Here is a 26,617-nt window from a genome sequence, read left to right as displayed (position 1 = left end):
TTTAAAGATATTTCTTGTTATATATCAATACATTTTCCAGACGTCACAATTATTACGTCAGTCGCGCAGGAAATCAACACAAAATAGAAAAATGAGTATTATATTACAAATATTTTACTGTAACTTTGATAAAAAAAGAAGGACCGATAGCTGTTTATAATCCATAATGAATATTTTTGTCTTTTTCTGAAATATATTATTTATTTACATTATTTCAATTTTGCATTCCTATAAAGATAAATTATATAACAATTTTGTCAGGATTTATTAAAGAATATAACTACCAAGAGCATTTTTATCAAAATAAAGGAAGTCGTTGAGCATGAATAAACTTGAGAGTATACCTGCTTTTAATACTATAAATAGAAAGATATTAACACAAAACACTTAAATCCCAAAAATCTTAAAGTTTTGTTAAAAATTGAGCGAAATATGACGATTTAAAAAGAAATTTGCTGAAAATATCCTTTATATGAGTTGTCTGCTCCTGACAAGAGAAGGTGCGAAAAGTCAGTGTTCCATATCCAGATTTCTATTTGACACAACCTGCAATCATTTTATGTTCATGGCTTGCGTCTACTAAATAGTGCATGATCGAACGACTTATAAGCCGGGCTATTGTCTTTTCATGTTTGTTTGAGGTTTCCTAAGGGGATTTCTTTTATGGTTTAAGTCAAACCAAGATAGCGTCCCCAAATGATTCCAGCGGGGCAACTTAGACAAAATACGCTACATTTAGACTCTTATGCCAGTATACAGCTATTGCTTTATCCAACTGACAACCAAAATGATATATTCAAGAGTGATTGTTTATATAACCGAAAACGTTCGCTAAATGTTTGTTAGATTTTTATGACACAAACAGTATTCACTACTTCATAGGTGTGTGAGTGTTTGTAATTTCCATAATCTTCGACAAACCAAGTTTAAGTCCAAATCTGGTACGTTCTTAGATATACGTCAAACTACACCTATCCCCCACACGGCCTTTTGAGGCTCGCATTCTTCCAAAAATCCTGGATATACCAATGCTTCTATTTATTATTGTTTCTCATTTTGTTTGTTATACTGAATGTGATGAAAAAAGGGTTCAATACTTCCAGACATTCAGCTTTTACTATTTTTATTTTGAAAATGATACCGTTCAAAAATATTTTTCGCGCAGGTCCATTTATCAATGTGTGAAAGGATTTGCCAGCAACGGAACTAACTAACTGGTGTAGTAATGGCATTTCATTTTGCAATTTCATAGTTCTTCATTCTCTTGCATTTTGTACATTTGGAAATCATTTGAAATGAACCACATGTTTCGTGCAGCTGGTATTATCGATGAATATTATGCATGTCCTTGAAGTATGAAATTCAAAGGAAGAAACAAATATAAACAACACATTTTCATGCTCACATGATCGCTGCGTTTTATCTTTTTATTTCAAAATAGGCTTACATATTTTGGCAACTTATTTTCAAAATTACGGCACATGTCTAAGACTGTTCACCAGATGCTTGAATATACATCTTGAACTTCATACTGTATTATAACTGATCATCACTGATTACGGGTTGGACAATAACAAAAATTAAGGACATTTTGAAAACCAATTGCTGACCAATCAAGCACGCCAGTACCAGTTATTGGCGGGAAACTGCAGCATACTGTATCAGCAGCCAAGTGTATTGATTTTCTGAGAAGAGCTATAACACTACATGTTGTTGTGGTGGTGTGTAACATTAAATCCAATAGTATTCTTTAAGTCAACATCGTGGATAGAAAATACGTATCGTGTATGTTTACATACTGGATTTTTACAAAATAACAACGATTTTCATATTGCATTAATGGTACATTAATGACAGATTAATTTTCTGATATAAAATGGTTATTTTATTTCTCTTAATTGGTATACAGGTGCTTGGAATATAGAGCTTTGTATGTGATGTGTTTGGTTTCAATATATTTCTAGGAATACAGTAGAGTTCTAAGCTACGATGCCTATTAGAAGGGGTCACGTAGCTCCTCCAAATATCTTCATAGATACAATCATTCGGAAGTTCGATGGACAAAGTGAGTATAATATTTAATTACAGATCAGCGGAACCAGTAGCATAGAGCCACAGCGCGTATCAGTTAGAGTAAAAGAAATGATAGATTCCTAGTCTAGCCATGCACTCTTTGTTTTTTACTGATTAATAGGTCAGTACATTGGTTGTGGGAATTATTCTTTGTGAATCTCAGGTTTGCAGGAGAGAAGCCATATAAATTGCAATACACTAATAACGTCTATTTTATCTGATGTGGAAAATGTAAATAATATTCTAGGGAGAATTAGACCAGTCAGTAAGGCCTACACAAATAGTCTAGGGAGATAGACCAGTCAGGAAGGCCTACACAATATACTATAGGGAGATAGTCCAGTCAGGAAGGCCTACACAATACCTTGGTGATATGAATAAAGCTGATAAGGAACTTATGACAATGTCACTCGATACAAAATAGAGTGATAAAGTAAATGACATTGACATGTACTTTAATTTATAATTGTATAACTAATAGGCTAGGTACTTGATCCTTGCTCTAGCTGTCCAAAAGGACATTCTTGACCATATAGGGGATTTGCTGAAAGCAATGATGTATGACCAGTTATGTCATATTGTTACTGCCATCTGTCTATATCACTATTCTTTTGTCTACAGGAGAGAAGTAATTAGCAATATGTAAATGTACAGATACTGATAACTATAATATACAACACAGCATAATATTATACACTTACTTCAAGGCCAGTCGATAGTCAGTACTATTGCTCGAGGACTAATGGACTCGGGGTCAATACAACTGGTAAGCCATTCAATAAGTGTTTTAGTATAATACTCACACCAGAAATGCATTTTTTTGCTTCATGTTTTGACTTTAATCCAGCAAAATTATAGATCAGACAATAGCACAGAACTGTGGACTGTTGATTTTTATATGAAAATCATGTAATAATAGTAAACAACTTTGGAAGAAAATAGAAATCATTGCTCCAGTTGTAACTGTGAGGTTGTCAAATTTCATTACTCTGTAATTTCATCAGAAAGGCTATATAGATAAAATCTAACATTAAATCTTGTTTTTGCCATCAGAAACATGCACATTTAGATGAACTGATCAATCCGGACATTTTAAATATCAGGATAAATATAAGAATTTTCTACATCATATGCATACAAAGTCATGGGATGTGGAATCTCAGGGTTCATAGTATAACCTATCTGGTGATTATGCTGGTAATTATCAAATTATCAGATCAATCATTTATCACAATTTATCTACACATTATTCTCACATCTACAACAGCTGCTCATTTACATAATATTCTACAGGTAGTAATTAATGATATAACAAGTTGTATGCATATTGTTTTTTGGCATTTATCGCAATTGGCCATGAAATTTATGGGGGCACGGGATGGTTGAATTGAAAATTCTGCACCAGTACTAGAAAAATAACAAAAAATCTGGTTTTGAGATTATTTTTCAAACAAAAGTAGAGCCAGTAGTACTTCTTTGCATGTCATTTTCAAAATCAATATGTTGAAAACAATTACAATAATGGTTTCAGGACACTAAAATAAATTCACAGACACACTGCGTCTGCGAGGGACCACCCCTCCTCTGCTAACTCTTAGCCAATATCTTCTGGCATTTTGAAATAAACTGAGCATAGGTGGAAATCATAGATACTGTTTTGTTACGATTTCAGCATGTTCAAAAAATGCTTCTTTTACCGTCAATTTTATGTATAATATTACAAGAGAGGAACTAAATTGTAATACAAAAATTGTCCTGATTGCCCATGTACCAAATTCCTTTCCATACTGCCTGCAAATGGATGGCCTAGTATGAGAAATTGCAGAAAAACTTGAACAGAATATACATAGTTGGCTGACCGTTTCAAATTTTAGCCCGAGCTGCCTCTATTAAGTCTAGAAATACACAAAGAATATTCATTCATGGAGGTCCTTACAACTGTTAACATCAGAAATAAACAGTTGAATATAAATGCCTATAAAATCCATCTATTCTGACAGAAAATCAACCTGGCCAGAAGTATGAAACTTTCTAAAGTATTCAGTAGACAAATGGTTAATATCCAAACTCTATTTAGGCTGCACTTGTGTGTACATGCCCGTGTCAGATTGTGTAAAATAAAAAACAGACATTAAATTGTTATAAGGGTTTTTCTTTTATATAAAGACCACCATCAGTACTGATATTGTCACAAAGGGTCTCTATTTTTTTTCTGCTTGAAAGTGTGCCAATGACAATAAGATATATTTGCTCACCTACTTTCAAGTGTTTGCTAGTCTCCAATTATAGTATTATAATTTTGTGCCAATTCTGCTATTCAGTATCCAGTATTATCTTCTACAGGGAACACATTTTAATGTTTTGTTTAGGCCTCACCAAATTAAAAAGTTGTTCATTAGATTTGCCGCTCGAATATTTTCAGAAAGACACAAAAAATATTTTTTTTAGTTTTTTGCTTGTGCTTGCCCCATTGAAAAAAATCAAGCCAAAATTTGTTAGTGTGCTACTATTAACTGACGTAACAGTGTAGTCCCAGATTGTTCTTAAATGGACTTAATCACAATAAAAACATACTACGTACACACATTGTCTATAATGTATCATGATACTTATATTTAGTTGCATTAAAGTTATTTCCCCTTATGCAGTTTATGCCATTTTCTTTGAATGATTTACCAAATTGAGTTGGTACAAAAGTCAGATTTATTTCATTGAAAATTGGCTGAAAAAGCATACTCATTTATTTGAGAACATCAATCTACATTATTATGCCTATATCGTTTTGTAGATGTCGGTCTGTTGGTCGATTGGTCTGTAGACCAATCGGTTTTTGGATGATAACTCATGAACGCTTAGGCATAGGATCATGAAACTTAATAGGGAGGTTGGTCATGACCAGCAGATGACCCCTATTGATTCTGAGGCCAAAGGTCAAGATCAGTGTGACCAAAAACAGTTAAACAGTTTCCGGATGATAATTCAAGAATGCTTGGGCCTAGGATTATGAAAGTTGATAGGGAGGTTGATCATGACCAGCAGATGACCCTTATTGATTTTGAGGTCGGTAAGTCTTAGGTCAAGGTCATAGTGACCCATAACACTTAAACCTTTTCTGGGCGGTAACTTGAGAACGCTTGGGCCTAGGATCACGAAACTTAGTAGAGAGGGTGATCATGACCATCAGATGACCCTTGTTGATTTTGAGGTTGGTTGGTCAAAAGTCAAAATCACAGTGACCAGAAACAGTTAAACCATTTCTGGTTGATAACTTGAAAATGCTTGGGCCTAGGATCATGAAACTTGATAGGGAGATTGATCATGACCAGCAGATGAGTTGATCATGACCAGCAGATTACCCTTAACGATTTTGAGGGTAGTAGGTCTAAGGTCAAGGTCACAGTGACCCGACACAGTTAAACCATTTTCAGACGATAACATGAGAATGCTTGGGCCTTAAAGATCACAAAACGTAGTAGGGAGTTTTGATCATGCTCAAAGGTCAAGGTCACTTTGACCCAGAACATTCAAATTTGTGCAGTTATTTAGTGCATCAAGTGGGGGTGGGGTGCATTTTGTGTTCTACAAGCTCTTTGTTTTGGTAAGGGTAAATACGTATTGATGCATATGTCACTTTCCTGTTTTCTGTTTTTCGTGTCAAATGATCAGCATTTGTATACAAAAGTGGGTGGGGTAAGGAATTTACATTATGAGTAACTGTTGTGTTCAGACCAATTTAGATCTTCAAATTTTCCGATCACCGAGTGGAAATAATGTTAATGCATGTTAATCTCCATTTCAGACCTTAACTGAGACTTTGTTTCAACAAATTTAATTCGTTAAGAAAGTTTAAAGTTAGAACAAGAGCTGTCCGTAAGACAGCACGCTTGACTTTTCTCAGTGCTTGACTCTGAATTAGAGCTTTGCCAGTAAAAAAGGCTTAATAGTCAATAGCTTTGAAAGTAATGGAGATATTGGATATGATATAAAACTTTAACCAAAAAATTCTAAGTTAAAAAAGGGCATAAAATCAGTTATGGGGATTGTTTCTCCTGGTGTAGACTTTGATAGTAAATAATTATTTTAAATATCAAGCAATAGCTTAGATAGTAACAGAGATATTTTGACTTTTATCCAAAACTTTAACCAGTAACTGTTCAAGTCACATATATATGTCATGATTATGGTTTAAGATTGCATTGTTGTATACTACATATTTTCAAACACATGCATTATAAATTTGATTACACTGTACTGTATGCCAATGTTATTACTTTTTTTCACAAGTTCGCTGTTCTGTGGGCCTGCAGGTCAAAACGTACCCAAACCAAAATGTACCAATGTGTTTTCAATCTCTGGTGAATTATTTTGAATGTAAAAGGGCTGTACATTCTATTTTAAGGTTTTCATTAGTTAATCGAGAGCCAAAACAAGACAAATATATTTCTTCGCTCTTCGCTTACTCCTGATTTTCTCAAAAACAACAAAAGAATGTTTGAAAAATATTTTCGCTCACGGCCTCAATTTTTTTCAGAAAAAAATCCAATGAACAACTATTCAGTTTGTTGTGGCCTTATGAAAATACAATATTTATTCTAAGTATGGATTAATAAATTCTGCACTGATAATATAATGTTTATAATGCTGGCGATAGGTATTATTGAATATCATTCATTTTTCCCAATATATATGAAGTGGAAACTTTAAAAAATCTTCATGTATGAAACTGCTGGTCCGATTTTGAAATAATTTCCCACAAATTGTCCGTGTGATGCTTTACTAAGTTTGTTCAAATTATTCCAATTTGTAAAAAAACATGGCCGCCAAAGGTGTCACTTTTCCCTATATATATATATATAAAAACTTTAATCTTCTTGTATGAAACTGCTGGCCAAATTTTGAAACAATTTCACACATACAGTCCTTTTGTTACCCTCTACCAAGAATGTTCAAATTATTTTGATTTGTCAAAACAGGGATTTTTTACCGTTTCAAACCTGGAGCCCGAGGCCCATTCAGTTGGGAAAAATGGCGCATAAAACCTGAAAATTGGGAAATTCATAAAATAAGTTTTACCATCATACAACATTTATTTCAGAATTGTTTAATTTTTGTTTTTGTTGTAAGTCTTTTTTATTTCCTTTTTTTGTCTTGAAAGTGTTGGAAACCTGAAAATTGACACTAGCTAAAAATTGGTATTTTTTGGCAGAATTTTGGGAAATTTGTACCTGAGAATTTGGAAAATAAGCAAATTTTTGGAATTGGGATGGGGCCCATATTCGGCCCCAAAATCAGCCTTAAAAAATCCCTGCAAAAGCATGGCTGCCAGGGGGTTTGGCCATTTTTTCCCTATATGTTTAATTAGTGGAAACATAAAATATTCAGCAGAAAACAGCAGACCCAGTTATATAGTAATTTTACACAAATGTTTCTTTGACCATTAACGAAGATTGTAGAAATAATTCTGTTTCATCAGAAAGAATTGCCACTAGGAGATGGGGTCACTTTACCCCTTATTTTTGTAGTGGAAACTTTAAAAATCTTCATGTTTAATATTGTCATATCACATCATTTCCCAAATGCCTTACCCCACCTCATCACCCAGATAGTGAATATTTTCAAATATATTACTTATTTAGCAATACATATATTAAATGCTGTGCACCATCATCACAGTGTATAGACTCTCTGTATGCCCAGCCGGAAGTCGCCAAAAACTAGGCGTTCAGAAATCAAAAAACAAATTATTGCTGTCGCGGATTGCTTGGATTTTCATTGTTTATTTCGTTAATATCGCATAAAGTAAGTGTATTTTTAATCTACATATTGTTTAAGAGCTACTGTTTACGTTGATACCAAACACGCCTATTAAAAATCTTAATTTACCTTGTTTAAAGTCAAATCACGTGTGGGTATTTGTTCGATTTTGTAATGAAACTATCTATTCTTTGAAATAATGTATCTTGAGCTTTTGCAAAGAATTGAAACCTTCGCTACTTCGTAGATAAATATCTTACGCATCGATAAATACTAGCATGGCTCTATGGTAAACAATGCGTTTTTAGGAAAATGTGTTTTTCTGAGACATATATGCCGATTACACTGTCCCATTAGTCGATACATTACTGGCCCACTAATCGCAATTTCTAAACTCCAGACTGAACGCTTAGTCGAAAAACTGTACGCCTATTCAAAACTTCTTTTCATTCATATATTTCAATAATCTGACTTTGTTTTATGATAACCAACAGTTAAAAAGTAATAGTAATAATTTCTTTTGTTTTCGTAACAGTCACGGACCAGTTTATAATATTATGTTATAACTGCAGTTTCGAATCCACTTTTCATAAAGGTTAGTGTTTATTAGTAAGTAATTATCAAACTATTTAGACTAGCGCGGCACAGCGGCACAGCCGCGCGACTAATTCAATTTGGTAAATGCGTACTAATAAACTCTAACCTGCATAGTGTTTGAAATTATTTTTTTGTAATAATGACTAGATTCTTTACACATAAATCACTAACGCATCATTCATATAATCGTTACGTGGCACAACTCAGTGTTTGATCCATTTCCGGTATCTCAGAGACTTGTTCGGACTTTACCTTGGGAACTTTATCATCATTCGGCGTGGTTATTGGTAATTTCTGTTTATTTTAATATCCGGCTCCAAGTCACCGCTGATATCAGTCAAAATCAAGCAGATTGAAGCTAATATCCAGTTATTTTTCTTTTGCATTAATAATTATTGCAGTAATCGCTACAAATCAAAATGAAAATGACCTGGCTCCTAATGTTTACATCAGTTCTTCTACACCTATAACTAACCACCGTCTTGGAAGATAGATGAGCGGACTCGTTTTGGACACTTTGATTGTACAAAGTTTTCATGTAGACAGCGCGTTTGTCTGTTGGCGGAACTTAACTCAAAAAATAATTTCAAGAGCAACACCTTGAGTGACCTTCACCTTGGGTTTAATGGGCAGTCCCTGCATGAAAAGGCTTTGTTTGCACAATGTTTATGTGAAGTTACAGTAAGGTATAAGCAAAAGTAAGACCAAAAAAAGAATGATGTGACAGAAAAAAAGGTTGCCGAAAAACTTAACTTTAACCGAAACCGGGGCGAGTAGAATAGCACCGCTATTCTCCGAATAGGCGAGCTGAAAATACAAAGAAAAAAAAAACAAAAACAAAGTGTCCTGTCAAGCTGAGCGTAATAAATATATATTTTTCTCGTATGTTAACGGAAACACGTACACAGATTCTATTTCTTGTCCAAGACAAGGACATCGTTGGTGAAACAGAGCAATAAATACTGTTTCACTGTCGCAAGTAAAATACAATACAAAACTTATATTTATAAATTCAATAAGTACAGTGTATAGAGCCTACAAGCCCAAACACGTCGTCATTTCTTTATTGAATAGGCGTGCAGTGTTTTGGCGAATAGTGGAACAGTTTTATATAAGGTTTTGCGACTAGGTGGTCAGTGCATAATTCAGATGCATGTTGAATTAAACAATATTTAAACTATTCAGGATTGTAAATTCATATTTGTAGGTATAAACTCATTTGCATGGAATTATAATTTAACATTCAGAAGCGGTTCTGACATGTATTTCACTCGCAGTTCCTAAATAATGGGCATTTTTAGCCTGAATGCATCGTCTTTGCTTTGACCTGCTGGGTTTTGGGTGAAAATACGTTTTAATTTCATGTGTTAATGTCTATTTAATGGCAGTTTATTGCAGAGACATTTATCATACATCGAAAAATATATACAACAAGAATATTTATTTCAAATAGCCAAAGAAAAACTTAAAAATACTCACTACCGACAGCTTCCAAAAATTTGAAAAACAAAAGTGAACGCCTAGTTATTGGCGACTTTCGTTTGGGCGTACAGAGAGTCTTTACACTGTGATCATGGCCTACTTTAGACGAAGCATCATTCTAAAAAAGTTGGTCCAAATTTCGGCTATGGCAATGCACTATATATCAGGATCAATACATAAATGTTCTCACTTTCAGCTGGATGGAGCATATTATCAATTAATTGTTCAGTTACATATTCCCTTGGTATTGAGAGCCTGTCATTGTATTATTTAGAGATGGGCCTACAATCATCCCTGTATAAATTTGCTGGATAATTTTGAAACAATGAAGAGTTTCCACAGTTTAAGGGCTGTTAAAGTGATCCTCTGAGTAAGTCTGATTTTGGACAGCTATCTACAAATGCAGCCACTTTATTTGTTAAAATTAATAACAAGACTGAGGTCAGAATGAACCAGTTATATCTTTGGGACTGGTCTCCATTAGTTCATAACTATCTTTTATATTCTTGGAATATGTTTGGAATGAGTAGAAAATGAAACCCTGAAAACAAAAGTGAGTCGGTAAATTCTTTTTTGTAACATTATGGTTTTCGTGTCACTAATAGAATTATGTACAAATGATCACTACAGCTTTTTAAGGGTGTCTTTACAAGAGTGAAAATCAAAACTTTGCTTAAGTTGCTATACAATTATGAAAAATCCAGCATTGGTACAAGACCATCTGCCCCTCTTCTCAAAAACAAAGTGGTTGGTGAGAAAAAAACAAACACTCATGTTATGTTATAGCTGCCAATTAACATTTTATCCTGGAGATAATTAACCTTGTGTAAATAAAGGCTGCCCTAGGTAGCAGACTGGGAAGAATTAATAGGTTTTGTGTCAGCAATCAATGATTAATGAGTTTGTAGTGATCTTGAACTGGACTGACCACTACAAATACCAAAATTCTCCTGAAATATTTCCACTTTACTCAAGAATTAAGAATTCCGAATTTGGCAAAAATACAAAAAGAAGTTTCAGCAAAATCAGTACAAGCAAAAAAAGTAACAATATTGTGTTTTATTTTTATTTGGTACATGTATTTTCTTAAAAAGAAAGCCTTTATCATTTGTATACGTTAAATAGAAATTCAGTAATGAAAGTTAAAAAATAACAGATCTGCAAATATCATAAGTTTTTTCCCATCTCATTTCAGATTCCATTTGAATAGTTTGGCAAGTAAATTGGTCTATCAAAACAATAGCAAGCAACACCCATGTAAAACAGTATTTTTGTCAGCAGTATGGTGTATGTCCTCAGTGCCTGATCCAGAATATGTATCTGTTGCCCATTCTTCAAGGTTTTAGCTCTCAGTAATGTGACGGGAAGTTTTCAGTTTACATTTTCTAACAAATGTCTCCATCTATATCATATCTACATCATGTTTATTGGTCATCAACATTGTGTTGCTAGTTAACTGGTCAGTTTTATGTTTTTGTCCATGATATTCCCTAGTCATAATCATGTTCTGTCAGTACCAGGAGATAATAGATTGTCAGGATATTCATGTTGCAGGTTTATTGATAATTCAACATCATGTTGGGAGTTTGTTGTTCAGCATCATGAAAGGAGTTTGTTAGTAATCAAGTCATCATGTTGTCAGTTCTTGAAATACCCAATGCAAGATGTTCTCTCAACATCAGGACATGTAAATTTGTCATGATATTCATGTTGCGAGTTTATTGGTATATTCAACATCATGTTGGGAGTTTGTTTTTCAGCATCATGCTAGGAGTTTAGTGGTAATCAACATCATGTTGCAAGTTTGTTGGTCACTCAGTATCATGTTGCATGTTTGTTGCAAATCAATGTCATGATGCATGTTGATTGGTCAACATCATGTTCCAAGTTTGTTGCTAATCTACATTATGTTGTGAGGTAATTGGAAATTAATACTGTGTTATGGTTTTTTCTGAAATAACATTATTGTTCAAAATAATGTGGTAAGCTAGCTGTTTCATATAATACCCAGATGATGTTGCAAGGTGTTCTGTCAGCATGTGTCTTTCCAATATTTGTACAAGCAGTGAATTTTATGTTCTAGCACACTTAACAAAATATTTTGGTGAAATTAATGCTTTTTAACAAGTCATTATTGAATTATAATTGATTATGCCTTGATCATTGAGTTTGTGGAGTTTCACATAAAACATGAGACTGTAATTTCACAGCTACTAAACGCTAGCGCCACCACCAAATTGTGGTGATAAAGAAAAGAGCTATCGACATTTCCGTGGTGCAGCTATCCCCCGTTTCTACTTGTAAACAAGTGAGTAAATTTTACATTTTATCTTATATTTTTATTGATAGAACTTTTTTCGAAAATCGGAGAATGTAGTTCCCTGTAACAACACATCAACTACAGGTTGGCTGTAATTTCATTAAAATAATATGCAAATTGTGGTGTCAGGAGCTTTTCTCCCGAATCTGACAGTGGCACATTTTCATATCGGCCAGTATTCGAACACATTTCCGATAAATAGACACACTGTAAGAACATACCTGCGCATGCAAATGGTGTAGAAATGATAAATAATTATATACGCACACACCATGAATAACAGAATTAGAGTTAGAAGAAATATACCAGGATTTTTAAAAGTGGTGGCGCTATAACTCTAGTGTTGGCGCTATACAGTAGTGGTGGCGCTGTTACGGCATTCAATAATACGAACTGCTGACGCATCCGGACCAAAACAAACACTAATATTCTCTAATTGATAATTTTCTTGCAAGGAATTATGTTATTAAAGAATGAAAAACACGATCATAGGTTATTTACCCTTATGAAACACCGCCTCGGTAGCCATTTATTTCAAACAAAGATTTGTGTCCAGGATAAATCAGTTTTAACGTTTGAATTAGAAAAATATTCCTAACCAAATTTCTCTCTCAAATATATAGTTAATTTACCTTTATGAAACATTCTCTATCCAAGAAAAAAAAAGAACAAAATACTCAGACCCTTGGGACTCTTGTAGTCAAAGTGAATATTTTCCTTAGTTTAAAGTGTTAATGTAGAATTATTTCTAACCTTTAAATATTGTACTTAAATACAAACGTAAGTAAATTCAGGTCAAGAAAAATAGTAGCAATACCTTAATTTCAAACAAAGATTTGTGTCCAGGAAATAAGTTGAAGATAGTGTAGAATTTATTTTTTATATTAAGATTCTGAAAGTTACTTCCCTTTGTTTTTATTCGTCGTTTGCATGTCATTGTAAACAAAAGACCTTACTTTCACAATTCTTTCTGAAAAGTGAGTACAGTACATTTTCAATTCCAATAGATTAAATATGATTAATCAATAAAGCTTAGATATAAAATCTCAATCCATATACATGTAGATTATTTTGCGATCATGTAGAGGTTACTACATGTAGTTTGTTGAGTAACGTAATTTGGGTATAGTGTGGGATAGGTTGATAACATCGATTATTGTAAAAATTTCCTTGGCTTGCGGACAGACATTTTCATATATAAAAATTAAATATATAAAAACCACTAATCATATACAACAGCGCCACCACTACTGTATAGCGCCACCACTTGAGTGATAGCGCCACCACCTTCTAAAATAGTCGTGTTTTAACTTTTTACTGTGTTTTTCGTAATTCTTTGGTGTATGGGAATAAGTGCAATTCATTTCTACACCATTTGCATGCGCAGGTATGGTCTTACAGTGTGTCAATTCATTGGAATGGTGTTCGAATACTGGCCGATACGAAAATATGCCATTGTCAGATTCGGGAGAAAAGCTCCTGACACCACAATTTGCATAAATACATTTTGAATTCGCACTCTGTAAAATTATACACCTGGGAATAAGCCTGTAGCTAACATAACTATTATGTCTAATTTAAAGGTGATGCCTGATTAATTATTATGACTATTATCAGGGGATCTCCACCTCAATTGACTCTTGGCTGGTGGTTTGGTTTTCTCCCCCCCCCCCCCCCCCCCCCCGATTGAATAACCTAACTAATTTTTTTTATTTTGTCTATGGAGGATTATTTAGTATTGTCAGAAATTATTGAACTAGTAATAATAATATTCCGTATGCTTCCGTAAAAAAAAATTTCGGTGCCCAAACATAAATAAAAATATAAATATTGAAAACCAAATAAAATATAAACATTTCTTTACCGCCAGGTCGTACATGCAGATATAGTTGTGCTGACAAAACGTTCAGCTACCAATCTCGGGACTGTAAGTTCGAAACACCTGTTTCACCATTTTCATTATCATTTTTTTAAAACTTCATCTGTAAACTTAGAATGCTGGAAAATTGTCACTTATCGTGATTTATTGTTCATTTATTGAAAGAAATACACAAGTATTTGACATTCTTCTACATATAAGTTATATATATTACCATAAAATGTTGTAAGAATAAAACAGTATCAATAAAATGACATTATATTGATTTAATGAAAACAATCTGAATTGAAATCGAACCCACGGTAACATGTGTGAAAGTCGGAGAACTTATCACTACGCCACTGTGCCATTGGTAAACTTTGCATGTTATTTTGGTCAATTTAGATATTTTCAGGTTACAAATATGGTGTAAAGTAAAGAAAACTCCCGAAAATATTGGCTAAGATTAATGAGTGGCACCTGTCAATACTAACGGATAACAACTTTCAATTTCTAAAATAATGCTACCTCCGTTCTAGAATCTGGGATAGTATGGTGCGGGGAAGCGATAAATAAATTTGTAGTTTAGGTTATACACATACTGAATATTTTTGTAAGATTGTTTTTATATTGATCTAAGTATGTGGGAAAAAATCCTACAAAGTTTTGTGAAACAGGCTCAAGAGTATCTTTTAGCATTAAATATATCACTTAGAAACAACATAAACACAATGCACCATTATTTTTTTGTGCAAGAAAAATATCAATAATCTAAAATGCCAACACCCTGACAATGAGTTAGAGGTCCCACAATGAATATTATTTTTATTACTCTCCTGTAAATTGAACATCAGCTTAACTAAACCAAACACACATTAAAAGTTCAACTGAACAGTTAAAAGGTCAGCTAAGGATAGTAGGGACACAACTTGTAATTACAATTCCCAAAGAGATGCATTCACTGCATGCAAGTATTCAGTTATATTGCAGCAGGTAAACTTATCAATGAAATTAGCCATTAGTTTCAAAACCAAGTGTTAAAGTTGACTTTAAATAATTTGATCACAGAAAAAATGGGTAGTTATCATTTAGTTACACCATTTTCTTCAGTGCAAATCTGTATTTCAAATAAGATGAATGACGGCTAATTAATGATTCTCCAAAGGACTGGTTTCTCATTTTGTTCGACATGCAGCAAGTAAACAATACAGGTTAATACTGCCTGCTACTGTAATTGTATATTTAGATTTTATGCCATTCATTTCTCTATGTAAAATAAAATCTGGCCTGGCCTGGCCTGGCCTGGCCCGGCCCAGTCGAAAATTGGGCTCATCGGGCCAGGCCAGGCCAGGCCAGGCCAGAGATTAGAACATGCCGTTTTGGGCCTGGTTTTCGAAGAAAAATCCGGCTTGTAGATTAGGTCTGTCCGGGCGGATACGGGCAGATGGATGGAATAATGAGTCTTATGTTAACCTTTTTGTTCATTCATTTTTCTCAACAACTACTCTTCCAAACTTCAAGAAACTTGGTCAGAATGATCCCCTATTACCCTAGTTGGTCCAAAGTGAGAATGGGGTCACTGGGTTTGAAGGTCAAGGTCACAGACCATTGAAAATAGTTTCTCCTCAATATCTGGACAAATATTGCACCTAGGACCTTGAAACTTCATAGGTATGTTGATCTTGATGTGTACATGACCCCTATTGATTTTTGGATCGAAGGTCACGGTAACAGGGATATAAACATTGAAAATGGTGTTTTTCTTACTTTGATTTTTTTACACAAATTTATTTCTTTAATTTCATTGTCTACCTGTCCATTTCTTTTTTTCCGTTTTCCTTCAATAGTGCTTATTAGTCCCCTACTGGTTGAAAACCAGTTTCGGGGACTATAGGAATGCACTTTTCCATCATTCCGTCCGTCCGTCCGCAATTTCGTGTCCGGTCCATAACTCTGTCATCCATGAAGGGATTTTAATATTACATGGCACAAATGTTCCCCATGATTAGACGACGTGTCATGCGCAAAACCCGGACCCCTAGCTCAAAGGTAAAGGTCACAATTGGAGGTCAAAGGTCAACAGGGCTTTTTTCCTGTCCAGTCCATAACTCTCCCATCCATGAAGGGATTTTAATATTACTTGGCACAAGTGTTCCCCAGGATGAGACGACATGTCGTGCGCAAAACCCGGACCCCTAGCTCAAAGGTCAAGGTCACAATTGGAGGTCAAAGGTCAACAGGGGTTTTTTCCTGTCCGGTCCATAACTCTGCCATCCATGAAGGGATTTTAATATTACTTGGCACAAATGTACCTCATAATAAGACGCTGTGTCATGCACAACTTTCAGACCCCTAGCTCAAAGGTCAAGGTCACACTTAGCAGTCAAATGTTAACATAGCATGAACAGGGTCTGTTTCGTGTCCGGTCCATAACTCTGACATTCAGTAAGGGATTTTAATATTACTTGGCACAAATGTTCCCCATGATGAGGCGACGTGTCATGCGCAAATCCCGGACCCTTAGCTCAAAGGTCAAGGTCACAATTGGAGGTCAAAGGTCAATAAGGTTTTTTTCCTGTCCGATCCAGAACTCTGTCATCCATCAAGGGATTACAATATTGCTTGGCATAAATGTTCCCCATGATGAGATGACGTGTCATGTGCAACACCCAGTACCCTAGCTTAAAGGTCAAGGTCACACTTTGAGATCAAAGGTCAGTAGGGTTTTTTTCCTGTCCAGTCTATAACTTTGTCATGCAAAACAGGATTTAGATATCAGTTGGCACAAATATTTCCCTGGATGAGACAACATGTTATGCGCAAAACCCAAGCCCAGGGTGTAATGTCAAGGTCACACTTGAGACCAAAGGTCAGACACAAGAATGACTTTGTCTGGAGCATTTCTTCTTCATGCATGTAAGGATTTTGATGAAACTTGGCACAAATGTTCACCAACATAAGACGGATTGTCATGCGCAAGAACCAGGTCCCTAGGTCTAAGGTCAAGGTCATATTTAGAGGTCAAAGGTCAAATTCAAGAATGACTTTAAATAGATTTTATTGTAACTTTTTTATTATTGGCCGTAGACAAAAATCGAGACCACTTTTCTGTGGTACAACATGCATGTTACATCCAATTTTTAGGTGTATTTTGACCTATCTCTACCTGGTAAAGAGTTTCTTGTGGACTTATATTATATAGATTTTTTTCTTTTTTTTTTTTAAAGATTAATTTCCTTTTGTTGGTACTATAAATAACTTGTATGATAACTTTTTTATAATCGGCAAAAACATTTCAATATGAAAACAACTGTGGGTTTTTATATATGCACATTTTAATCCAAGTGTGTTGTTATAACATATTGTATATATAGTACAATATTGTTTATACATCATTGACAGATATCAGTTCATTATGTTATACTGCAGTAGAGAAAATTAGGTGCCTTCCAGTAGGGGACTTTGTATTGCATGGCAATACTTCATTCACTTGTTAATTTGGGGGTTATTTATTGTATGCCTTTATTAGAACTTTAACACATTATCACCTATTCGGAAAACCTGGCCAAAACGCCGTCCGGTGTTAGCTGCTTGTTATATAACTAAAATCATTGTACTTGTAATTTTGAAGGTAAAAACATGTGATAAAAAAGTTAATATTTACTTACAAGTGAGGGTGAGGGGCAGGTTTAGGAGGAAATTACAGTGCTGCTCTATCAACAACCATATCTGCCAGGCTCTATCAACAAGTGCCAGGTGTTTGTTTCAGATACCCAAGGTCATGATTCTCTACACAATTCACTGACAAGATAATCAGTATTTTATGGAAAAAATACCATTTAGTAATGACAACAGAAATTCAACAGAAGAAAAATACCATACATACCCAACATTTGTGATTTCTGTTAGTTTGAACTTGTCTATATATAGTCAGCTGTATTAGCCCTGTAGTCAGACCCACTATGCCTGTAGTCACATTCTACCCCTGTAGTCAGACCCACTTTGCATGTAGTCACAGTTTACCCCTGTAGTCAGACCCACTTCATCTGTAGTCACAGTCTACCCCTGTTGTCAGGTGCTCAACCCCTGTGGTAATGGTCTACCCCTTTGGTGAGATGCTCAGCCTTTGTAGTCATGGTTTACTCCTGAAGTCAGACCCACTTCCCCTGTAGTCATGGTCTACCCATGTAGTCATGTGCTCAAACCCTGTAGTCCGGGTCTACCCCTGTAGTCAGATGCTCAAACCCTGTAGTCCGGGTCTACCCCTGTAGTCAAGTGCTCTACCTGTGTAGTCAGATGATCAAGCCCTGTAGTCCCAGTTTAACCCTTTAGTCAGATGCTCAACCCCTCTGGTCATGGTCTACCCCTGTAGTCAGATGCTCAACCCCTCTGGTCAAGGTCTACCCCATAGTCAGATGCTCAACCCCTGTAGTCACGTCTACCCCTTTAATGAGATGCTCAGCCTTTGTAGTCACAGTCTACCCCTGTAGTCAGATGCTCAACCCCTGTAGTCGCATTCTATCCCTGTAGTCAGAAGTTCAAATCCGTAGTCTCGCTCTTTCCCAGTAGTCAGATGTTCAACACTGTAGTCAAACTCTACCCTTTTAGTCAGACATTCTACCCGTGTAGTCAGGCAGTCTAAATCCTGTAGTCAGCTGATTGACTTTGGTGGAACAGCCTCTGGTTTGCACTATTGTGACTACAGACTGGAATTAACATTTCGTATTGTTGCAGTTGTATCTTGGCATGTTACGGCTAGAGACAATACTTTAAAACTTTTCTTTCTAAGAATTTAGGGAAAGCAAATAAAATTGTAAACCAATATTGATGTATTTTAGTATACTGAATGGGAAAAGGTGGTCAACTGTGTTTCAGCATGGAGAGAGAAATTGATCAAATTTTGTTTCTCATTGGGTCTACTTTATTTGTCATATATTCGTAACTACGTAAGCTTCAGACAAGATATAGTGCGTTTGTAGGTAATTCATTCGAAGAAAACAGCATAACTGCATAAGGGGAAATAACTTCAATGCAACTAAATATAAGTATCATGATATGTTATAGACAATGTGTGTACGTAGTATGTATTTATTGTGATTAAAGTCCATTTTAGAACAACCTGGGACTGGAATTATAAGCATTTGTACACTGTTATGTCCGTAAAATGTAGCACACCAACAAATTTTGGCTTGATTTTTTCAATGGGGCAAGCACCGGCCAAAAAAAACTAAAAAAACTAATATCTTTTTGTGTTTCTGAAAATATACGAGCAGCAAATCCGATTGAACAACTTTTTAATTTGGTAAGGCCTAAAGAAAATTTTGCTGAGAATTTGAAAGTTAAAAAACAGAAAGAAAGAAAAATAGAAATAAATTTAAAAAAGATTACAGGTTGTGGGAAACCAGACTAACATAAAGTGTTTAATCTCTTTGATACCTGTCTGTTGTTAGAATTATGTTGGTTGCTGTTTGTTGTTATAAGAAAAAAGCACCTGTTATCAGTCTGTTCCATACATAACCAATTATATTGGCATCGCTCTAATTCACATCATTACCTTTTATTGTTTCTACCAAGTTTTATTTACACATTCTGTTTATCGGGTCTTTTGAAAGAATTTTCCACCATACTATTCTCATTAAAGATGGATCATCTTACAGAATAAAACATTATATTGGCTTTTAACCAGGTTGTTTTTTTTTAGCTCACCTGAGCACAAAGTGCTCGGGGTGAGATATTGTGATCGCTCACCGTCCGGCGTCCGTCCGTCCGTCCGTCCGTCCGTCCGTCCGTCCGTCGTCCGTCCGTCCGTCCACACTTTCCTTTAAACAACATCTCCTCCTAAACCACCAGGCCAATTTTGATGAAACTTCACAGGGATGTTCCATGGATGGTCCTCTTTAAAAATTGTTCAAAGAATTGAATTCCATGCAGAACTCTGGTTGCCATGGCAACCGAAAGGAAAAACTTTAAAAATCTTCTTCTCAAAAACCAGAAGCCCTAGAGCTTAGATATTTGGTGTGAAGCATTGCCTAGTGGATCTCTACCAAGTTTGTTCAAATCATGACCCCGGGGTCAAAATTGACCCCGCCCCAGGGGTCACTTGATTTTACATAGAAAAATCTTAAAAAATCTTCTTCTCAAAAACCAGAAGCCCTAGACCTTAGATATTTGACATGTAGCATTGCCTAGTGGACCTCTACTAAAGTTGTTCAAAGCACGACCCTGGGGTCAAAATTGACCCCGCCCCAGGGGTCACTTGATTTTACATATGAAAATCTTCAAAAAATTCCTAAAAATAAACCAGAAGGCCTAGAGCTTAGATATTTCACGTGTAGCATTGCCTAGTGGACCTCTACAAAATTTGTTCAAATCATGACCCCCGGGGTCAAAATTGACCCCGCCCCAGGGATCACTTGATTTTACATGGGAAAATCTTAAAAAATCTTCTTCTCAAAAAGCAGAAGGCCTAGAGCTTAGATATTTGACATGTAGCATTGCCTAGTGGACCTCTACTAAAATTATTCAAATCATGACCCCGGGGTCAAAATTGACCCCGCCCTAGGTGTCACTGGATTTTACATATGAAAATCTTCAAAAATTTTCTTAAAATAAACCAGAAGGCCTAGAGCTTAGATATTTGACATGTAGCATTGCCTAGTGGACCTCTACTAAAATTATTCAAATCATGACCCCGGGGTCAAAATTGACCCCGCCCTAGGTGTCACTGGATTTTACATATGAAAATCTTCAAAAATTTTCTTAAAATAAACCAGAAGGCCTAGAGCTTAGATATTTCACATGTAGCATTGCCTAGTGGACCTCTACAACATTTGTTCAAATCATGACCCCCAGGGTCAAAATTGACCCCGCCCCAGGGGTCACTTGATTTTACATAGGAAAATCTTCAAAAAATTTCTAAAAATAAACCAGAAGGCCTAGATCTTAGATATTGACATGTAGCATTGCCTAATAGACTTCTACAAAATTTCTTCAAATCATGACCCCCAGGGTCAAATTGGCCCCGCCCCATGGGGTTACTTAATTGTACATAGAAAAATCTTCAAAATTTTCTAAAAATAAACCAGAAGGCCTAGAGCTTAGATATTTGAAATGTAGCATTGCCTAGTGGACCTCTACAAAATTTGTTCAAATCTTGACCCCCCGGGGTCAAATTGACCCAGCCCCAGGGGTTACTTGATTGTACATAGGGAAATCTTCATAAATTTGCTTAAAATAAACCAGAAGGCCTAGATCTTAGATATTCGATATGTAACATTGCCTAATAGACTTCTACAAACTTTGTTCAAATCATGACCCCCGGGGTAAAATTGGCCCCGCCCCAGGGGTTACTTGATTGTACATCGGAAAATTTTCCAAAAAATTTCTAAAAATCATCAGTTTGACATTTGAAACATGTAGCTCATATTACTCTGGTGAGCGATCCAGGGTCATCATGACCCTCTTGTTTGGTTTCTTTTTGAAATTTAGTGTTAGTCAGATGATGGGAGCATAGACTAGAGGAATATGAAATTTGTACATTGTATCTAACATTTTTAAATTCAGAAAAAAACACACCATGTAATATATATTTAGAATGTTTTTTTTCTGTGTGCCACAAAATAGCAATCAAAATTGACATACATAATATGATCCAGTCAAGAAATAAGACAAAGAAATATATATACAAGAAGTCTGTACTTAGACACTTACAGCCTGTACTTAAACACTCACAGTCTATACTGAGACATCTGCAGCCTATACTTAGACACTTGCAGCCTGTACTTAAAAACTTGCAGTCTATACTGAGACACTTACAGCCTGTACTTAAACACTCGCAGTCTATACTGAGACACTTACAGCATGTAATTAAACACTCTCAGTCTACACTGAGACAATTACAGCCTGTACTTAAACACTCGCTGTCTGTATTGAGACACTTGCAGCCTGTATTAAGTCTTACAGCCTGTACTTAAACACTCGCAGTCTATACTGAGACATTTGCAGCCTATACTTAGACACTTACAGCCTGTACTTAAACACTTGCAGTCTGTATTGAGACACTTGCAGCCTGTATTAATACAGCCTGTACTTAAACAATCGCAGTCTATACTGAGACACTTACAGCATGTAATTAAACACTCGCAGTCTATACTGAGACACTTGCAGCCTGTACTTAGGCACTTACAGCCTGTACTTAAACACTCACAGTCTGTATTGAGACACTTGCAGCCTGTATTAATACAGCCTGTACTTTAAACAATCGCAGTCTATACTGAGACACTTACAGCATGTAATTAAACACTCGCAGTCTATACTGAGACATTTGCAGCCTATACTTAGGCACTAACAGCCTGTACTTAAACACTCGCAGTCTGTATTGAGACACTTGCAGCCTGTATTAATACAGCCTGTACTTAAACAATCGCAGTCTATACTGAGACACTTACAGCATGTAATAAAAAACACTCGCAGTCTATACTGAGACACTTACAGCCTGTTCTTCAGCACTGGTAGTCTATACTGAGACACTGGCAGCCTGTACTTAAACACTCGCAGTCTGTACTGAGACAATTACAGCCTGTACTTAAACACTCGCTGTCTGTTTTGAGACTCTTGCAGCCTGTATTAAGTCTTACAGCCTGTACTTAAACACTCACAGTCTATACTGAGACACTTACAGCATGTACTTAAATACTCGCAGTCTATACTGAGACACTTGCAGCCTGTACTTCAACCCTCGCAGTCTATACTGAGACACTTGCAGCCTGTATTTAGACACTTGCAGCCTGTATTAATACAGCCTGTACTTAAACAATCGCAGTCTATACTGAGACACTTACAGCATGTAATAAAAAACACTCGCAGTCTATACTGAGACACTTGCAGCCTGTACTTCAGCACTGGTAGTCTATACTGAGACACTGGCAGCCTGTACTTAAACACTCGCAGTCTGCACTGAGACAATTACAGCCTGTACTTAAACACTCGCTGTCTGTATTGAGACTCTTGCAGCCTGTATTAAGTCTTACAGCCTGTACTTAAACACTCACAGTCTATACTGAGACACTTACAGCATGTACTTAAATACTCGCAGTCTATACTGAGACACTTGCAGCCTGTACTTCAACCCTCGCAGTCTATACTGAGACACTTGCAGCCTGTATTTAGACACTTGCAGCCTGTACTTAAACCCTCGCAGTCTATACTGAGACACTTGCAGCCTGTATTTAGACACTTGCAGCCTGTACTTAAACACTTGCAGTCTATACTGAGACACTTGCAGCCTGTATTTAGACACTTGCAGCCTGTACTTAAACCCTCACAGTCTATACTGAGACACTTGCAGCCTGTATTTAGACACTTGCAGCCTGTACATTGTCACTCACAGTCTATACTGAGACACTTGCAGCCTGTATTTAGACACTTGCAGCCTGTACTTAAACTCTCGCAGTCTATACTGAGACACTTGCAGCCTGTACATTGCAGCCTGTACATTGTCACTCACAGTCTATACTGAGACACTTGCAGCATGTACTTCAACACTGGCAGTCTATACTGAGACACTTGCAACCTGTACTTAAACACTTGCCGTCTATACTGAGACACTTGCAGCCTGTACTTAGGCACTCGCAGTCATTACTTAGAAACTCACAGTCTGTCCTAAGAAACTCACAGCCTGTACTGAGACACTTACATCCTGTACTTGGACACTCACTGTCTGTACTTTGACACTTGCAGCCAGTACTTTGTCACTGACAGTCTGTACTGAGACACTCGCAGTCAGTACATAGACACTCATAGTTTGTACTGAGACACTTGCAGCCTGTACTTAGGCACTCGCAGCCATTACTTAGAAACTCACAGTCTGTCCTGAGAAACTCACAGCCTGTACTGAGACACTCACATCCTGTACTTGGACACTCACAGTCTGTACTTTGACACTTGCAGTCTGTACTTTGTCACTCACAGTCTGTACTTGGACACTCACAGTCAGTACATAGACACTCATAGTTTGTACTGAGACACTTGCAGGTGTACTTAGACACTCGCAACCAGTACATAGACACTCAAAGTCTGTACTAAGAGACTCTCAGATGTACTAAGACACTTGCAGCCAGTACACAGACATGAGACACTTGCAGATGTACTAAGACACTCGCAGCCAGTAAAAAGACACTAACAGTCTGTACTAGGACACTCGTAGATGTACTAGAAAACTAACAGTCTGTACTTAGACAGTGGCAGATGTACTTAGACACTTGCAGTCATTGCTTAGACACTCACAGTCTGTACTAATTATAGTAGGTAAAGAAAAAGGAAATTTTGAGTTTTCAGGAGAAAAAGCTAACATGTAATGAAAAAGAATTATAAAGGTCCATTACTAAAACCCGAACGAGTATTATATGAAAACCAGAGTTTGTAGCTGAGACTTCCTATTTACTGAAAATATGGCAGAGCTCCAGATAAGCTTTTGGTGCAATTGGGTATTTACCCATCACTTTTTGTCTGAATTGGGTATTGGAAATTTGAATTGGGTAAAAATAATATCATTACCCAGCCTTTTCAGAAGTAATTGGGTATTTGCTAAAACCAGTTGGGTATTTTACCAATCTCGCACTAACAATTGAGTATTTTTTTGCTTACAATATACATGGTATATATAATTAAACAGGACTAAGTATTTTAATGGCACCCTTCAATGTTTAATACAAAAATGCATTTAAAATTGTAATGAATGTTTCATACTGTTGTTTTCTTTTTCACTTTTAATGCAGTCGGAGATCAGTTCATCCACAATATCCCGAACGATGTGGTCACCGCAATATGCATTCTCCCAAAAGATGTCATCCAGTACTGGTGACACTACATCGTCACAAACAGATAACTGTCATTGTTGAACAGCAAAATATCCCACTAATTTGTTTGTTTGTGCTGCAACAATGTTTTTTCCTGCAACCTCTACATTTTGTTTACAAAGCGTCCAAATAACACCGATCAGCCGACTGAATGGTCCTGTGATTTTTCCGATAAATTGCAACCTGTTCTGCGGTAACGTATAACCAGTCAGTCAAATCTAGCTTAAATCTCGTACCCGTTCTAGTTATAAGGAAAATGCAATACGCAAGCTATTTTTTACGAATTGGGTATTAGGAATTTTACTTGCGTTTCAGTACGCACACTGTATGAATTCAATTGGGTTTTCTGCAATTTTAATTGCATATATACGCAAATACGCAGCTTATCTGGAGCTCTGATATGGCCCACTGCATCGGTTCTGACCAAATAGTCATGAATATGTTCAAGAATAACTAACAAATAAACAAAAAATGTTGCCTATGTCAAACCGAAAGTATGCTTTATGACTACTTACGAACCCGTCGAGCATCTTCGGACTTTTTCGGAAAAATCTTCCGAAACGAGGCTATAATTTATAAATAGATGCAAAATATATCATATGCCCAAACGATAATGTGATTTTTACAAACTTAGCACATGGAATTCAACAATTTTGTAACTCACAAAAACTTCATGAAAGTCATTCTTATAATACAGGTAATATACAGCTATACTACAAGTTTTCATAAGGACAATTCAGGCCCTTCCCGAATAAAAGTGTTTTTACAACTTCGTCTGTAAACTTTTTCAGTTAATCTCTTTTCAGTATAATTTTAAGAATATAAATGAGTAACTGTCTTACACTGCAGAAACAAAGTTACATATATGATTGAAATTTACCTAAATACACTTATTTATGTACACATGGCTACATTAATTTAATAAGATTTTAGACATTAAACACATTGTCTTGGCCTAATATATGTCACTCAATTTTATATTTAAATTTTGTACATCTCATATTTTTCGTTTAAGTCATGCATAACTACCATCATGGAAATACAGTTATTTTGTTGCGCGTCTTAAATGGATATTTGTTTGAAACAATTTTAAAATCACGTGATCCCGAAGAATTTCCGACTGATTACGGAAAAGCGATTAACACGAAAGTAGGACAAAATGACCCCCATGTCAGTCTAAGAAAATACAGAAACAATCATTTTGTTTCTCTGTACATGTGTTGATTTCAAGGGAATATTGCACAGCTAGCGTTATATTTCAAAATGTGTAGTCTTTTTAGCCCACCATCATCAGATGGTGGGCTATTCAAATCACTCTGCGTCCGTGGTCCGTCCGTCTGTCATTCCGTCCGTCCGTCCGTCCGTCCGTCCGTTAACAATTTCTCGTTATCGCATCTCCTCAGAAACTACTGGGGGGATTTTGACCAAACTTTGTCAGAATGATGTATTGGTACCCTAGTTGTGTCCCCCTGAAAATCAGACTGGTTCAACAATTTATGAGTGAGTTATGGCCCTTTGTTTATTTCTATAATTTACATAGATTTATATAGGGAAAAACTTTGAAAACCTTCTTGTCCAAAACCACAGAGCCTAGGGCTTTGATATTTGGTATGAAGCATTATCTAGTGGTCCTCTACCAAGATGATTCAAATTATTTCTCTGGGGTCAAATATGGCC

The 26,617-nt window shown here is 36.0% G+C and overlaps 1 protein-coding gene across 4 annotated transcripts in view; it reads left to right on the top strand.

Moving 5' to 3' along the window:
• The first annotated feature begins 1,726 nt into the window (after positions 1–1,726).
• LOC123531301 (potassium voltage-gated channel subfamily H member 7-like) overlaps positions 1,727–26,617 on the top strand; it is a 463,598-nt gene continuing 438,707 nt past the window's right edge. For 3 of the 4 annotated variants that reach the window (XR_008366046.1, XM_053517472.1, XM_045312132.2), the window contains exon 1: positions 1,727–2,065. Coding sequence is in view for 3 of the 4 variants with exons in the window: in XM_053517472.1 (XP_053373447.1) it covers positions 1,990–2,065 (76 nt within the window). In the remaining variant the exon portion in view is untranslated. The remainder of the gene's footprint in view (positions 2,066–26,617) is intronic. The other variant, XM_053517473.1, reaches the window with a different exon arrangement.

The sequence above is a fragment of the Mercenaria mercenaria genome, chromosome 11, assembly GCF_021730395.1.
Source record: "Mercenaria mercenaria strain notata chromosome 11, MADL_Memer_1, whole genome shotgun sequence".
In the NCBI taxonomy this organism is placed as follows: domain Eukaryota; kingdom Metazoa; phylum Mollusca; class Bivalvia; order Venerida; family Veneridae; genus Mercenaria; species Mercenaria mercenaria.
The sequence above is the reverse complement of the archived record's forward strand: the minus strand, read 5'-3'. Positions and strand labels throughout refer to the sequence as shown.